Raw genomic sequence first — 18,173 nt, forward strand, 5'->3', positions numbered from 1 at the left:
ATGAGATTCCACAGCATGTCACTTGTGTTGCGAAATGTGCAGAATGCTGACATACGCTGCCTGCCATCTTTAGCATCCAAAGCATGCAGACTTGAAAGCAAACTTGAAATACTATTTTTAATTCAGGTTGCTTTATTCTCAAGTGGAAGGTGGAATCAAGGAGCTAATTATTTTTAACCTGCTGCATCTGACAAGTTGATTTAAGTGGAAATGCTTTTAGTGGCACAAAGTCTGTTTTATTTCTAGATACTTCGTGTGATAAAGATCTAGATCATCTGATTATACAGACATATCTTCTGAAGCATATTAGTAGGTTTTGAAAGTCCACATACATGTAAATTCGACTTCAGAGATTGGAAAGCTTTTTGTACTGGTGGATGCTCTGTATATGGTGTTGAATTAAAGCCAAAAAATGAGGCACCTGTGATAGCTTCTTTCAGAGAAGCGTAGTCTTGAAGTTAGCTCACATGGAAAAAAGTGAGGGCATGGGATTATTCTAGAAGTTTTCCTCAGAAATAGGAAAACTTCTAGAAAAAGACAGTTGTCTTTTTTGTATAAAGACAACTTGTTTGTGGAAAGCCTCACCCTGAGAGAAGTACACTGAGAGGTCTGTGCTGGGACACTCATGCATTCAATTGCATTTGCTCATGTCCTCAGTTTGTGTGGACAGGAGAAAGCTCAGTGCAAGAGAGTGCCAAGTGATTCCGTCCAACTCCTGTAATCAGAAGATCACATAATAAATTAAAAGAGCTCTTTCATCATCTTAGGGTGGGTGTCAAACTGTTGCGTTGTGTTCCAAAAAGCATCTAACAGCTTGCTTCATGTGACATTTCGGAGTGCTTTTAGACAGCCCCTGGGTTGTCACAGACCAAATTAATCTGTACAGCCCACAGCAGTACAAACTGCTATTTAAGGTTTATTCCACTTAAATCTGAAGAGTGTGGGTGGTGAGTGTTGGCTGAGCCCCCTAACAACTTGCTGTTGTTGACACATGTAGCCTCAGTCCCTCTTTCCACCTTCCCCTGTGTTATGTCCAGCTCCCCAGTGCATTGATGCAGACACAAAGTCAGAGAAAACTCATCCAGACAACAACACAAAAAAAATGTGAACAGCTCTCTATTGAATTATCGATCTGGGAAAGCTCACTGAGAGGTGTGATGAGGGCTGCAGCTAGCACAGGAAAGGGGAGGATCAGTACAACTGAAGGGAACCTGAGGAAGGAGAGGATCTCCTTGTGGCAGCAGTGAGTTTAGGTCAGGTTGGTTGTCTTGTGTAATGTGCACTGAGGACCTTGGATGGTCAGAAATGAATTAGTGTCTATAACAATTATTTGTATGTTTAAGTCATGGCTTGCGAAGTGGCAGAACTGTAAATAGAGAATAAAAATGTGTCCAAAGAGATGATTTAGCCTGAGAAGTCTGCAAATTGCATGTACTGGTCCTGGGTATGTTTAAAGAGTCCATTGCAATATATGCTGCTTATAGCTTTTCATAATTCATATTCAATGTCTGCTTTGAAATGAATGCTTATTGGTAGATCCACTGTGGATCATGTTCCTGTTGTGTTTACCTGAGCAGTTAGTAAATTTGGAGAAGCAATAGATGTTTTGAAATGTTTTTAAAACCTGGATTTACTATGTAGGTGCTTATAGGCAGCCCCAGCTGATGTGAGTTTGAGATGAGTGCTTTCATGTGCTGCTGAATGTTACAGATTCTAACAATAAAGTGTAAGGCCAAAAATTTGGGACCTGGATTACTTTACTGGCTTGTTTTGTAACCTCTGACGTGATGTTTGATATCTCAGGATCATCTGTTCCTAAGTGGAAAATGAAGTTAATGCTGATGTTGGGAAGAATGGCAAAGAAAGTATAATTTATGAGTAGATTTAAGACATACCTTTGTCATCAGTTCTTATGTGCTGAGTGTATCTTACTTCTGCAGGTAGATCTTGTTCTATCCATCACTTGCTTTTTTTCTTCCCAATTTTTAGATGAAAAGCCCCAGCTATATAGATTTCTGCTTTATTTAGCAAGAACATGCAAAATATGTTTAAAAATGTATGTGACAGCACCAATCTTACAACCTAGGATTAAAGGACTGGATCCTGGAGTACTGAAAATAGCAGTATTAACTTTGTGATGATTTTTTTTTTTTTTTTAGGAAGCGATTAATTTGCTTGAGCCAATGACAAATGATCCTGTGAACTATGTACGTCAAGGAGCTCTGATTGCATCTGCCCTTATCATGATCCAGCAGACTGAGATTACCTGCCCAAAGGTAATAAAGAGTGCCATACCTTGCATACCAGCTTGCTGGGTGGGAAACATGATGCCATGATGCCAAGTCATTAGGTCTCAGCACTACATGCAAGTCTTGGCAGGAGGGTATGTGCCTCAGAGCAATATCTAAATGCACAGCAGGAAACTCCTGCATGGATCAGAGCACGCACTTCGGAATGGGGGAGCAATGCATGCTGATAGAAACATGCTTGGTAGATGACAGCATTTCAAGTTGAGTTGTTACATGAATAGATACTCTTTCTTAAAAGGTCTAAAACCATCTTGTACCGATACAAAGTGACTGGATTCCACTAAAATATATAGAGGCCTCTATACTCCCGATTTATGTGAGAACCGTTGTTTAGTAAAGTTGTTTCTTGTGATACTAAACTTGATTTTTGATGTGGCCACCATACAGGGTAGCAATAAAAAAACTGTTTCTTTTGTAGCTCGACAAATGCTTTCCAGGTGAAACAATTTCTCCTGTCAGATCCGTCTCAGTTGCTTTATAGCAAATAATTTTTTTTAATGGAGTCTTTCTGCTCAGAAGGCAAAAAGAATTGCGTGTGCTGTGTTTAGCTTTTAAAAATAGATTGCTTTGTGAATATATGACAGATGATAATATGCAAACATTTGTACAGACTAAAAGTCTACATTAATAGAAGCTCTGAGGTTTCACATTTCATCTGCCCTGGTGAGTGCTGAGACAGAGTTGTAGCTGGTACTTTGCTATTGATCTGTCATATAGGGGTTGCTTTTATCAACGTCATTTTAGAAACTGAACTATGATAAAAGCAGATAGTTTTTCTTTTTTTCTCCATTTGTATGGGGAGAAAGTGGGGTTTGTGTGTGACTTTGTCCAGTGGAAAGCTGTACTTGGGAAAGTCGGCAAAGAACATCTACAGATACAGGTGTTTGGGTATTTCCAAGCTACAGATCATGAAGATTTGCTAGCAGATGGTTTGTTCCTTTAAATTATAAACCAAAAACAGACCATTTTCACTGAGCAGAATCTAGCATTAGTATTACTTGCATTATCAGAACTGTAGTTCAACTGAATAAAACAGTGGAGACCACTAGAGATCTGTAGGATCCCCTCATCTTACAAGATATGAAATATGTGTAACATGATGCTGAGTGATTCTCTCTTCGGGAAGAGACTGTTTTTTGTTTTCACAATTTCTTCCTTAATCTAGGGCTTGGAATGCCAGCCCTGAGTATAGGAATCATATAATCATTTAGTTTGGAAAACACCTCTAATACCATCAAATCTAACCACCCACATCTCTACCAAGTCCACCACTAAACCTTGTCCCTAAATGCTACATCCACACTTTTCTTAAATACCTCCAGAGATGGTAATTCCACCACTTCTCTGGGTAGCCTACTCCAATGACTTATCATCTTTTCCTTGAAGAAATTCTTCCTGATATCTAATCTAAACCTCCCCTGAAAAAAAACAGAGGCTATTTCCTCACGTTCTGTCACTTGTCATCTGAGAGGAGACCAACACCATCCTTGCTGCAGCCTCCTTTCAGGTAGTTGTAAAAAGCAGTTAAGTCTCCTCTCAGCCTCTTCCCCAGACTAAACGACCCCAATTCTCTCAGATCAGGCTTAATCATTCTTCTGCACTCCTCTCTAATATTGGGCAAATTGTATAGCTCCCCTGTGCCTCTGTTTGACACCTGAAATGAATAAAGATGATACTTTCTTCTGTGAAAAGACATTAAGAATAAATTCATTTTAGTTTGTGAAACACCCTAATCATATTGTGAGCTGGTCTGAACAAGTCAGACATCCAAGACTGTTATGGATTACTTGCTGAGTCTGTCTATTGAGTTTTCAGTTCTCATGAGATGATTGGTGAGAGTCTGTATCCTAAAGAAAAGTGCAGACAGAAGAAATGGCTAGTAAAAATACAGATTGTTTTAGGTGTGTAACAAGCCAGATCTCTTCCCCCGAAGAGTCCTGCTAACCTTGACTTGAGAGGTACATGTAATAAGTAGGTTTCCTAAAGGGGTTGCAAATTTGGCTAGCAAATACAGGATGAGGTGTTCAGTCTGGGGTTCGGGGACTTGTTTAAAAATGGGGATTGTTACTGAAAAAGCTTTATGCTAAGGCCATGTTTGTAAGCTATAATTTGAGCAGTGTTACACAATATAGATACAGAAAGCAATTCATTACCCAGTCATATAATTGCTACCGATATTAAAAACACAAACCAAAAACCCTAGCGATTATAAATAAGGAAACCTTGAAATAATCTGAGAATATTTGATCTCAACACAGAATATATCAATTTCTCTTCTTTTGAAGGAAGAAGGTTCTCCAGAAGTTAGCAGTAGCTATCATAGCTTCTTGCTCAGAAGTAAAAGGAATATTGTGAGGAATAGACTGACAGCTGAGTTATTTATTATTCCCATTTCCATGGGAAACATTTTTGGGGCTCTCTGCCAGTCTAAAGAAAAAATATTCTCATGTGAAAGGGTGGAGTTCAGATAACGAGACATTTTTGGATTACAGTGACATTTTGATCCAATTAGACCCCTAAATCACAGGGTGATGTGTTGTATACCAAGCATATAACCTGATGTATGTATTTGTGCTGCTAGATAAGCAGCTAGTAAGATGAGCATGGTGGATTTTATGTCCCACAAGCTGTGTTTGTTGTCTTTAGGGGTTACTGAGAAGCGAAATTTTACATTTAAACACACTTCATATCATTGTCTCACTGCTGATAAATATTTTGAGATGCTTTGCATGCAAGAGAGTGATTTTATAAAGATTGTGGCATATAGTCTGGCAAGCTTCCTGTCATTGCTTCTCAGTTTCGTGTTTTCTGCTTTTTGTGCTTTCGTAGACTTCTAGTGAGCTGTGTGCTTTGAGTTAGATGGACTTTAAGCTCTATGATAACTTGGTATGAAGAGAGTAGCAAATAGAGTAGTTGCCTGCTTTATCCTTCTTTCCAGGAGATCTTACATAAATTCTGTTTTAATCATTTTTTTTCTTTCCATCCTTCCTTTAACATTGCAATCTGAGGCGTGGGGAATGACAGTGACATGTTTCTCAAGCTGTTCTAGTAACAGGCTTTGCTCTTAATTTTGTTCACGTAAAGCACAGCAAATAAGCTGCCATACCTGCTCGTGGAATTAATTGCCTCGATTTCCCCCACCCCATTCCCTGAGAATCTAGTGCAGAGGTGTTAGTGGTTCTCCAAACACCAGCAGTCCTGCCTTAGGACTGGAAAGGAGACTTAAGAGAAAAGTGTTCTGTAAAAATAAATAATAATTACAAATATTGGAAAAAGACAACTTCAGATTTTCAAAAAAATACTCGTTTTGAAAGCTGAGTGTTGCAATGCTGAAATGCCAGTGATAAGTAGAGATTTAATAATCAGAGTATTTTGATTTAAAATAAATTACTTTTGTTGTGAGAGAATGTAGGTGTGTATCTTTGAATAACTTTTGCTTTCCTCTTTTCTTTGTATTGGTCTTTGTGCTCACTCGGTTTAAGCAGACAGCTGAAGTAAGCGGTGTATTTCATAAATGAAGGATGGAGGTCCCTAGAACTTACAAGTTGCTTAAGTGCTAAAAAGGGTAGCAACTCTTGTATAAAACTGACTTGGTCTCTTTGATGTTCCAACTCAGACTCCTCTGTGACCAGCCAGCGTGGTTTTTCCTGACCTCTGCTGATACATTTAAGAGCCATATTAGTGGAGGATACAGAACAACAAGTTGATTTTGTGAAATGGAATCCTAAATTATGGATATGATGAGATCACTGTAACAGAAATCAATGGCAACTTCGTTAAGTCTTTGTGACCAGCAAGGCATGCTACATGTCTTAACATCTTGAATTGAATTTACTTTTGCTCTTTTTGCGTTAGGGTAGTCATCTTCACAGACTGAGAAGATAATAAGCAAGTTCAAAGGTTTTCTTCCCTTCTCCTTCCATCACGGCCTGTTATCGTTAATATGTGAGGAAGCCAGGACCTGAGAGTTCTTTTTATCTTATTTTAAATGAAATGCCAGATCTTGCTAGGATGCAAGAATATTTTTTTTGCAGTGTTCTAGTAGCACCTTAACTTTCCTTCACATAAGCCTGTTACTGTTAGATGTTTCTGTATGCTGTGTGCTCTTACATGCTTTGAAGAGAGCAATCGTAGGTAGAACAGCTTTGACTTTTGAAGATGGAGAGAAAAAGCACACAAGCACTTGGAATCTTGTTTTTATTAAAAACAGATTCCTAAATAATCTTATTTTTAAGAATTTTGCATTTGCAATAAGCATCACATGTTGACTGTCACCATTTCCTGTGGCTGTTAATGAACAGAGGCCGTATTCTTGACGATTTCCTAGGCTTCGCATACATGACGGTGACTGGTAGAGGGAGAAGTGGTAAACAGCCTATTAAATGATAAATAATACGAGCCCCTCGGGCTTGTGGTAGGAAATGGTGCTGTACCATTCTCATGTCTTAAAGCCTGTGTTTTCCTCTGTGTTTCCAAGGTTGCACATTTGGCTTCCTTTGAAATCAGCGGCATGCAGTTGAGGCCAGCATTAATTATCAGAGTGGTGTGTGTGGATTGTTAGGAAAGATGAAATGAGTCACTGCCCGTGTTTTAGTGTTTCCCCTGGATGTTGCCCAAATCAATTGCTTGATAACTTCATAGCATTTGGAAAAGTGCTTGAAGATTTTGAGGGGGGAAACAGAGCTTGTGGGTTTCACAGCATATTATTAAACAAACCTATTTGGTAATTTGGGATGTGCTCATTGCCATGATTTGAAGGAAAAACAAGAGCAGATTAAAGGGCTCTCTACTAGACAAACTCTGACAGGTTTTGTTTCAACAGCTTTGGAAGCTGTTGACGTCTCGATCCATTCTGTAGGAGGTGGCTGCCACAGCAGCAAAGGTAGAACTGCGTTTTTGTCTGAATCTGTTTTTCTTTCTCTAGAGGGATGGAGCAGTGGCCGTGTGAGGACGGTACTTTCCTGAACTGCTGCTGCTAGATCTGCCAAAGCAGGCTTTTCCCAACCCTTTCAAGGAATGTTTTGCAGCTGGGAGCTGATCTAGTTCAAAATGTCCATTGCTGTGAAGCATTTGCTGTATAGGAACAGCCTGGAAAACATGTAGGCCGGTAATACGTGTTTGAGTGTTGAGTCAGTTTTTTGATCTAGGTTTGCCTGGTGCCTAAGGCCAGGCTGGGTAGTCTCCTACCCTTTCATAGAGCATTTGTGCTTCTGCTAATGCTAAAGTAAAACTTTGAATGGAGCACGCTATCTTAACATGTTTTGCAGGATTGGCAGTGGTCCCCAGCTCACAATCCACAGCTACACAAAATATATCTGAAAGCAGAACTCTTACTGTGGCACTCTGTATTTTGTATTTAATAAATAGAGGGTGTAAGGACTATTTCTTACTCTAGCTGTTCAACATTTGTTCCTGACAGCCTGCTGTCCACTGATTCCCTACTGTAACCTGTCCACATCACCTGGAGACGTGGCAATTGATCCCCTCAGGTCTGGCAGCCAGGTTTCTGTCACTTGGTCTCTTGCAGTCATAGGTGTCCTGGTTAGCTCGCTGCTCTGCGTGGTGTCCCAGCACCATGGCTGGTGGGTTTCTGCTGGGGCTGGTACCAGCATGTTTTGTTCATCTGCTCTGGATTCATTTATGTGAGTAGGAGCAGTGGAAGCCGTGGTAGGGAAAGGATGCTCAGAGACTGCCAGCTGTGACTAGGGGAAGGAAGTGAATGACTTCTGCTGCTAGCACTGGCTCGTGTTTGCCAAGTGAGGTGTTTCTGCCCTGCACTCTGAGGTACTTCTCTGTCAGACTTCAGACGCCAGCATGAGCTTTAGCAGACCTGCTGAACGCCTTCTTGCTTTGCCTAGGGTTTTGTTCTCTGAAGATTTGATTACTGTGTAAATTCCAGATTACAGTCCACTGAATGAGTGATTTTTTTTCAGAGCTTTGTGACACTCAGGATATTCTATGATTCTATGATCCCTTTTAATAAATATTCCAAGCCTAGAAGCTGAGCCCAGAGTTACAGGAATGATGTGCTTTAAACAGAGGCACTAGAATCCTACTGTTCAGCAAAACCAGACAAATAGTTTTACATGTTGCTTCTGTGTCCATCCCAAATAATAACTGAAGGTCTTGGTTTAGCTGGCCTGCATGTGGTTGCCTTGCTCCAGGTTGCTGGAGACCAAGGTCGCTCCAGGAGGAAGCAGGTGGTAGGACATGTTCTGCTTCCGAGGCTGTATGAATATTGAGGGAAGATAACACCGTGAGTACAAACTGAGGTATTTTTCCAGTGTACAAGAGGTCAGGCGTAAGAAACAAACTATTTATATTAAATGTGTAAACCTCGGTGTAAGCTTTCCTAAATAAAAATCAGGAGAGCGTGAAAAAGCATAAATAGAGTGAAGCGGTGGTGGAGTTCCTTCAGTATATCGAGAAGAAACCCTGTGCTGTGTGTGCAGTATCACCCTGCCACCCCATCTCTACGTGTAGCTGCCCTGAAAATGTATATTGCTCCTTTTCCTTAGCATTTATAAAGGCAAGGACATTTAAGTCACCTCCATTCGGTGGCCTTACCACCTAGTAATGAAGAACTTAATGCAAAGGAGAACTGGCAAATAGGGGACGGCTATTAATATGCAGATTGTTGGACTTGGGCTGAGACAGGGAAATAGCTGACATTTTTCCTGTCAGTTTTCGTAAATGCTGGGCTGCTGTTCTGCTCAGCTTTGCTGAGGTGGCCGGCTGCTGTGGTGCTTCGTGGTTGTGAGGCTGTCCATTTGTGGGAATCGAAGCGAGTAATTTTATTACAGCTGGTGTTCAGCAGGTCGGGGCTTACTCATGTGAGCGTTCGTGTCCTTCACGTAAGCCAGAGACTGGGTTAGATTGCATCAGGTTAGATGTCATCAGTGCTAAAGATGTTGAGGTGCCGATTAGTACAGCTGGCTTAGCTGCTGAAAGAGCAGAGGAAAGGGCAGTGATTGGAATGTGGCTTTTCCTTTAGGGCTTCTGTGTTTTAAAAGGTGTGGTGAATTGATGCCTGTTGTTGTGTTTTTTTTAAACAAAACCAGTTTGCAGAAAGCATGCAGTCTTTATCTGAAGTCTACTAATTATGTAGGCCTATCAGATGGTGTTGGGACTCTGGTATACAATGCTCATGGGTTGGGAGAGGCAATTTGTCTTCTTCCACCCCAGGTATTTAATATAATTTCTCAGATACTGTCTGGTGGGTGGGAGCTGGCTGCAGTAGCACAGCTCTGAGGCTTGGGGCGTTCTGCACGTGCAGGGTTAGCAGCCAGAAGGGAACCTTTCAATATCTGGTGGCTGTCTGGCAACTCGAGGTAGAAGTTTGTCCTCTTGTCTGGCTGTAGCAATAGGAAGAGGACTTGGGTCCAGTGATAAAATGGGCTGATAGTGGGGAGAAGCTTGTTGAAGACTTCTTGTAAGGAGACTTTTTGAAAAGACCTCCTTAGCTTTTGAGTGTATCAAGCAAAGGCATAGTATGAAAACAACATTTTCCACAGATACCTGAAGGAAAATGAATTTAGGGAAGAGGCACAGAAGTTTCCTCCAGACATTCAGTGGATTGGATGCAGCTTCTCAGCTTTTGACTGCATTGCAGATTGGGATTTTCTGGTCAGCTTCTTCAGCTATAAAAACCACTTGAACCGTATTGTTGCTCCCCTGTATGCACTGAAAGATAAGCTATTAATTTTTGATAGAGCCTTAGGTATTTCTGGATGTGATACTCTTCTATCTTTACAACTCTTAGTGAATCAGTGAAAGATGAAGCTGTTGGAAGCAATGACGATAATGTAACCAAAGGTTTAGCAATTTACCTTATTAATGTGCACTTAAAACATTGTGGTAAATGTACCGTGGCATAAGCTGTTACATTATTAATTATTTTCATTAATGACTTTGACTTAAAAGGTACGAGTGCGGTAGCAAAACCTGATGACGCACCGTAGGAGCATTATCAATACAGCAGAACTATTCTAGAGGAAAAACAGAATAGGTTTGAGGTTTTCAGCAGTAGGAATTGGAGGAAATTTAATAAAGTGCAGTGTCACGCACCTAAGAACATATAGTAGTTGTCGCCACAAAGTCATCAGTTGGTCTGTTATTCTGCTGATACTCCAGAGATCGTCAGGCTACTCACGTAAGGCCTGCAAGATGTGGTTTGGAAATCTATGTCTGTGCTGACTATTTAAAGTCACTATATGGCTATCTTCAAGTGGGAAAAGCCTCTGCAATTAATTATTAAACGCAGATAATTATTAAATATCACCCGTGATTAAAACCACTGAAAAATTGAATGTCCTCCTAGGATGCAGAAATCCAGGATACTTCCCATAATGACAGAGTATTTGACTAGTGCAATTTTATAATCTTTCTTTTTTTTTTTTTTCCCATCCAGGTCAGCCAGTTCAGACAGCTCTATTCCAAAGTGATCAACGATAAGCATGATGATGTTATGGCAAAGTTTGGAGCAATCCTGGCTCAAGGCATTTTGGATGCAGGTAATTCCCCAAATATCTAAAGCAGTCAAAATTTCTTACACTTTCATGACTGTAGAATGCTTCTAATAGATGTAATATGAAATTTCATTTGGGAGATGAAGTGCTGGCTTTATGCCTGTCATGTAATAGCAGCACGAAGTCTCTGATTTCAAGTAATTTTATTTAATTAAAGAAATAAACCCTGTTTTATGGTTCCATCTTGTATCAGTGTGCTCCAGTTAAAATAGACCAGTCCAGTCATTGCAGTTGGTCATTTGTCCAGAAGTCTGAACAAATACGATTTTTTTGCTCTATTTTGTTGTCCTTTATGGTGATTTATAGCATTTTAGATTGCTTCTTTATTTTTCTAAGGTCCAGAAATTTGGACACCTTGTGGTATCCTGTCTTTTTATTTTGAGATTTCTGTCAAAATCTGAAATGACCAGCAAAAAAAAAAAGGCATTAAATATTTTTCAATCACTAAGCTTTTCTTCTTCCATGATTATTAGGAGTAGTGTTACATAATGCGGGAAGCAAATTTAACTGTATTAGTGTTACTTCAGAAGACCCAGTTAGTCACACGGAGTCACACTGCCTTTTCCTAGCGTAGCGAACATTTCATGAATGTTAATGACTAATGTTGAGCCAGGGGGTAGGATCCTGTGAAGGGTGTAAGCGTTTCACAAGGGCTGAATTGCAGGGCCTATTAAGGAAGGTTTCTGTAAGCAAAGAGGGCAGACAATGTTTTGTTTTGAATTTTTCCTTCTGCTGGAGTTAAGACATGTGAAGTGCTGTGTGTCACTAGTACCTCCTTTCCAAGTTTCCAGTGCTGTCCCATGCATCCAAACAGTTTGTCCCTACTGGTCTCTTGTGCTGTGAGCTTCTCTGGACACGGAGTTCCTTGTGGTAGATAGAAACAATCTGCTTTTCCCAGTACTCTCAAGATCAAGGTTAATCCTGAAGTCACACCAGCAAAGGAGTCTAATTTGTCTCAGTGGCATGGCTTAAGCACAGCACCATGCCCCAAGCCTTGTTGTTACAGCGTCTGAATGAAATCGCTACATTTTCAGCCCATGCCATTGTGGGATTAAAACATAGGGCTGCCTTTGCCTATCCGTGTGGAAGCGTGCTTCCAGAGCTCTGTTCCTGGTGGGCATATGGCAGTCAGGCTGCTCTGTGCTCTTTGACCAGTGCTAGCCAGAGAAGGAAGCAACAGGAATCACCAACAGAAATCATCTCCTTTGTCTTCCACCTTGTGTCCCAGGTACCTCTCCTACAGCTCAGGTTTACCAGGACTCTTGGCATGAGATTGTTCCAATAATTTTTGTCATTCACATTCTCATAATATGTTGCTGGGAAGCTGTTTCAGCTGGCTCAGAAAGATTTTTCTCTCAGCTGTACAAACCTGTATTAAATTCTTACCTCTAAGATTAAATGTAAAAATGCAGCTAAAACCTTATGTATTTCATGCATCACTCATGTATTACACAGTGATTTGGGAACCATAAATACCCAGTTTTAGTAAACTACATGTGAATTTGTGCCAACATCTTGGCTCTTTATTTCTTGCTGTGCTGCTGGGGGAAGGCTGTGACCTACCCTTTCTTAACCTGTTGCCATTTACATTAGAGCCTCTTCAAAGAAAAGTCTTTTTTTTATCTCTCCCATACAACTCCAAGTCTTATCTGAAACAATGAGCTATAGAATTTAATTATCACTACCAGGAAAAAAAGGTTCTTTGTGTCATCTGCCATACTTAGGTCTATGGAGCTTGCATTTTTTTTTTCTGGGGGAAGTAGAAAAGTATAATTCTATTTCAATGACAGGCTTTGATTAAAAGTGCAAGATTTCTGGTGGGCAACTGGGAAATGATGCATTGGAGGTGGCTTTTGTGCTCAAAGAATGAAGCAATCGTCAGACTGGGGGTTTCATGGAAGGAGGGGAGGCCACCTTGGGAGCATTGAAGTGGAAATGAAAAATTTCGTCATTGTCTAATTGTTGGGCCCAAGCAGCTACTTTTTTACTTCTATTAAAATAAGAAAAACGTAGACACTCTAAATTTAGATTTATTTTTTTTTCCTCCAAACGTCTGAACTTTTATAATGTTCCCCTTCATGTACAGACATGCTCTCTTGTTCCAGGCTGATGACTCCCTTTCTGTTCTTTGCAAAATGAATATGCCTTATTTTATGGAATATGTATCTGTAAATGTGAGCTATAAAAGGGATGTGGTGATGTAGTTAGGCATCAGCATTTGACCTACTTGAAAACTATTTTGCCCTCTGGGCTCTAGGTATCTTTGATTCTTAATGCAACGTTTCTCAATCGATGAGAAAAAAAAGGAGTGATAACATGTAAATATTTATGTATTACATTTGGAAAATCCTCTCTGCATTTAGGAAAAGTCTAGGTGTGGTTAGCTATGCGGTGGGTTTGGGACAGACTGTAGCCTTGGGCAGTGTAGGCTGAACTGAAGCAGCTGCTGACAGCGTGAAGGTGAATTTACTGTTTTCTCCACGATTTTGGAGTCAACTGTAGTGAGTGATGGGAAAGGAAATCTTTCAAATTACAGAGGAAGGGGTTTCCCACATTGCTTTCCCTCCAAGTATGTGTCTGATGTGATATGTTGCATTTTGGCTCTTAAAGACTTTAGTACAATAAATAAACTTTGGTGTTCATCACTTTGGCCCTCACACACGTCGAATTCAGTGTTAGTGTTTCCCACATTTCTCCTGGTTGTCCCTGCTTACAGGCTTTTAATGTAAAGTCAGGCATAACTGGTAGGTAAGGGGAGAAAAAACATATTGTATTAGATGAGGGTTGCAGTGGGGCTCGTTGCTGATGCTGGCACATGCTGAAAGCCCCTCTGCTAGGGATCGGGCAGATGATGGATTTTTGACCTTTCTGTGCTGCTGCTAACAGCTTGGGTCACCTTCATTCATTATGTAGATGAAGCAACTTGTAAGTCTCTTCTGATACAGAAGGAAGTGATAGGATATTGTTTGAAGATAGGATGTAGTTTAGGCCAAGGTTGGAGACTGATTTCCTAGGTCTCTGAAGCATCTGATGAGCACTGTGCTAGTGTGCTGCCAGAGTATTACTAGCAAGGTGTGTGCTATCAGAAAACTTGTCAAAGGAACCAAATTTGTAGAGTTGAGTGATGGATGTTACAAAAGTGCCACCATAATTACAAGCTGTGAATGAGTTCATCAATGTATATAGATCATCAGCATCTGCTTGTTGCACTCCCTCTCCTTGTTAACATTAAGTTTGAGCCAGAAGATCCTCATAGCCTTCAGAACAGCCCCTTTAATTCTGGCAAACCTTGCCACAACAGCAACACGAGCTCAGGGAGCTCAGGAGCCCTGAAAATCTCATGTTCTATTGGTTTGGTTTTGAGGTAATCATGTCACAGCTTACATTCATCTAGCTAACGATCTGGAATGTATTCCTTTCCAGGTTGTCAGTGCTGCTTCTTAGTCATGAAGATCTATCACAGTTGTGCAATATCAGCCCTCTCCACCTTTCCTGCTCCACGCAAATCCCTGGGAATGAGGGTGGGCTGTGCACGGACGTGAAACAGCAGAGAGCAGCAGCATGACAGCATCTTTGGAGTACGAAATCTGTTACTCATCCAGGAAATTCCAGAGATTTGATAATAAAATTCTGAAGGTTAAAAATAAATTTGGAAAATAAAATTCCAAAAGTTTGATAAAGTATAGCTAAGCTGCTTGTGCAACATTCACTGGGCTGCTTTACCCAGTATATCCGTGGATTACTGACCTGGCCCTTATATAGCGATGCGGTGAAGGAAAGTTCAGAGTAAAGATTGAGGAGAAGACCAGGCATTCAAACATGCAATGCTTGGTATGTTTCAGGATAGCACAAGACCTCAGGCACTCCCTTGTTAATGCTACTGCAAATTCAAATGCAAGTATGAGAGCGGTACCAGAGGGAATTAATGAGAAGCATGGCAGACCTGGCAGTGGGAAAAGCAGAGATCACATCGTTGCCTTTCTTCGAAAAGGCATCTGGAAGGAGTTCTCTAGTCAAACAGCAGGAGAAGTATTGCTGCCACAAAAGGAACAGCAGGGAGATAGTATGTGTGCGGGGTATACTCTAGGAGGACATCAAAATCCTCCTCCTTCCACTGCCTTTCCTGGGACTCGCTCTGACGAGTGCCTAAAATGAGATTACTGCCTCGTTCAGGGCTTTCATTAGTTGTGGGAGCAAAAATTATTTTTGATTTCTTTAAGACGCAGACGGCGCAATTGCTGCCTGGCCCCGCTACAGATAGCTGCTTATGCATGGCAGAGGAATGCTCCTCCAGTTTGGGATTTGCAGCTCTGAAGTGCCCTGAGTTAGGACAGAATGGGTGCTTGTATTTTAACCGAGTTAACCTCCCTGCACCTGGTCATGGCAGCGGTAATGGACTTGCCTGGTGCCCTCTTCAACTCAATTCAGTGTGTTCATCAGAAGGCCAAAGATCAGATTAACACTTTCTCGCTCTGTCTGCAAGCCCAATCTTTCAATTTGGTCTCTAGCTGGATGTTTCTGCACTACATCAACATATGGAGTTGTTTTGGTCTCTGCTTTGCAAGTACAAACCTAGGACTTGGGTTGTCTGGCAGAGATTTAATTTTGTTGCAAAGACTGCAGGAGCTTGTCTCTTTGCTGCACAGATTGATCACCTCCAGAAGCAACTTCTGAAGTTGCTGCTGTTTACATTTTTTTCTTCTGAGATGGTGTAGGATAAAAATGCAGGCGTATTTCTTCTGAATAATAGGCAGTTCAGGGAGGCAGACAGAGAGAAACGTTTATGTATAAGTGCCTTATGTGTGCTGCTTTCTTTGTGATTCCTGCCTTGTGGCTCATTGATACGCTATGTTTTGAAACTGGTTATAGCTAAGGACTGCCTTTTTTATTCCATCTCTCCCCACCTCTGATCTGTACTTCTGTTTTAACTGTCTCCTGGCAAAATGAGCAGGAAAGGGCTGTAATCATTGATTGCATACGGGTAACATCTAGCAGATATATAGAGCTAGACAGAGGTGGTTACACTGCTCACGAGTTTCACTGTGAAAGGTGAGAACAGAGGAGAAAGCTGACAGCATTGTGGTCTGGCTTGCGCTTCTAGCCCCCTTGACAGCATCTGTTTTAAAGATGCATCACTCAGGAATCCTTGTGGAGTTACCCAAGAATTCATTAATTCATTTGTAATTCCTTGCAGGGGGCCATAACGTAACTATTTCGCTGCAGTCAAGGACAGGACACACTCACATGCCTTCCGTGGTGGGAGTTCTGGTCTTCACCCAGTTCTGGTTCTGGTTCCCCCTGTCTCACTTCTTGTCACTGGCTTTCACCCCAACCTGTGTCATTGGCCTTAACAAGGATCTTAAGGTATGTAATGAATGGAGGAAAAAAGGCAATGATAGCTGTGTGAGAGACCTGAGTGACATGCCTGCTTGCTTTTGTTGGTTTTCTCAGAGTGCCTCCAGCTTGTATGCACCAGAAATGGTGCTAACTGGAAGAAGTCTGAAAAGCAGGCTTTAATTGCAGGGCTGGCAGAGGACTAGGGACAAGAGAGATGTGAAGAGCAAACTTTGTCTCCTTTACTTCAAAGTAAATTCGGAAGAATGGAATTCTATTCAGTATGTGTGGGCAGAGACCACCCTGCTATCACTCCAGAAGATCAAAATTACTTTTAAAAAAAAAAAACAAACAACTGTTCTTAAGCCACTCTCAAATGAATCATGTAATACTCTTCCCTATGGCAGGTAGCAGTGGGAAAAGGGGATTTTGTTTTCAGTTCCTGGGGGAGTAAACATTAAACCACTGTCCTGGGTACTACACTTGCCTTGCACATTTGTTCCTCCAGCTGATCAGTCGTGGTATGGCCCCTGTGAGCTGTATGCCATGCTGGGTCTCCTGTGCTAGAGAGCTGAGCTAGTAACTTCCACAAAAAAGCTTCTGAACATGCATCCCCCTCCTGTCAGTGCTGCAGGGTTATTCTGTGATGCACAGAGCATGGATAGGGCTGTGCTGGTCTTCAGAAGCCCCCTGTGGGATGGAGCCAGCTTGCAGGATTGCAGACCCTAGACCAAAAGCTTATGCCTGTAGGGTGCACTTCTCCACCTGTCTTGGGTGTAGCATTCAGTCAGTCTATACGCAGCTCAAAATTACTGCTCTGTTTGAAGAAAGGCTTGCATTTAAAATGCCATTTTTTCCTCTCTGTGCTGAATACATCAAACAAATCGCATTGCAGCTTTGTCAGTGCACCTCTGCAGAGGTGATAGGCTCAGCACCTTTCTGCCTGCTTGGCTGCACTGCCGTTTTGTCTCCTCTCCCCATCACTTAGAGCTTCCAGCAGGCCCAAATGGCATATTTATGTGGCTAATATGTGGGTTATATTGTTATATAACTTGGCCTGAATACTAAAGCCAGCTAGGAGCTGGATGTATATTCCAGGCAGCACCACACCCACCTTGCTTCCTCAGAGCAGTCCCTGGTCTCTCTTTGCTCCATGACGTGTTCTGAAGGAAGAGACAGGAGAAATTAATTTAGCCTAAGAATTCAGATGGGCTATCAGGAGGTGCTTTCTGGCCTTGCTTATATAGACAAGTGTAAGACAATAAGTGAAATTGGTTACCCACCCCCAAAACAGACTGTCCTTTTGCAAGAGGTGAGCGTCAGGCAGCGCTTGGTTGGCCTAGCATGCACTGACAGATCTCCACTTAGATCTTAAACCAATTTTGTGTTAATAAGAGCAGGCACAGCAACAACATTAAAACCACAAAAGCATTGAAACAATGAAAACAAAGCATGGTGTGAATAGCATGGAGTGTATGGAGAAGGCTAGGAGAGCTTGCCAGAGTCAGATTATAGAATAATTAAATAACATTGTTCTAGTTGAACCGTTGCCACTGATAACAGTTTCTCTGCTTCCGGAGGGGGAGTAGGGGAAGCTCGTATTCTTTAGAGGATCTGTGTTTGTCTCTGCTGGAAGGAAAATGAAGCTAAAGTAATTATTATGCTGTGGACTTTTTCCTCTGCTTTTCTTGTCTCTAACGATTTTTTTTAACTGTTTTTCTTAGATGCCAAAAGTCCAATACAAGTCCAACTGTAAGCCGTCCACATTTGCCTACCCCCCACCTCTGGAGGTTCCAAAGGAAAAGGAGAAAGAAAAGGTATTTGGGCTAGCTTTCCATGTGGTGAAGACCACCCCATTCTCCCTCCTAGTATAAACATTGACTTTGGTGGCACTAACAGGGTATTTGGAGAACAGGAGAAAAATTGGCAGGCGCTATTGTCTCTGAAGGAGAGAGAATTCTAGCTATTTTTTCCTGCTGAGCCTGGGACCGTTGCTGATCAT

At 41.4% G+C, this 18,173-nt stretch overlaps 1 protein-coding gene across 1 annotated transcript in view; it reads left to right on the forward strand.

Moving 5' to 3' along the window:
* The window catches only part of PSMD1 (proteasome 26S subunit, non-ATPase 1), a 71,244-nt gene that overhangs the window by 46,122 nt on the left and 6,949 nt on the right, over positions 1-18,173 (forward strand). Inside the window, exons 18-21 of the mRNA XM_082767025.1 lie at positions 2,160-2,276; positions 10,720-10,822; positions 16,032-16,201; positions 17,896-17,988. Coding sequence (XP_082623151.1) covers positions 2,160-2,276; positions 10,720-10,822; positions 16,032-16,201; positions 17,896-17,988 — 483 coding nt within the window. The remainder of the gene's footprint in view (positions 1-2,159; positions 2,277-10,719; positions 10,823-16,031; positions 16,202-17,895; positions 17,989-18,173) is intronic.

The sequence above is a fragment of the Aythya marila genome, assembly GCF_965140915.1.
Source record: "Aythya marila genome assembly, chromosome: 9".
Classification (NCBI taxonomy): Eukaryota; Metazoa; Chordata; class Aves; order Anseriformes; family Anatidae; genus Aythya; species Aythya marila.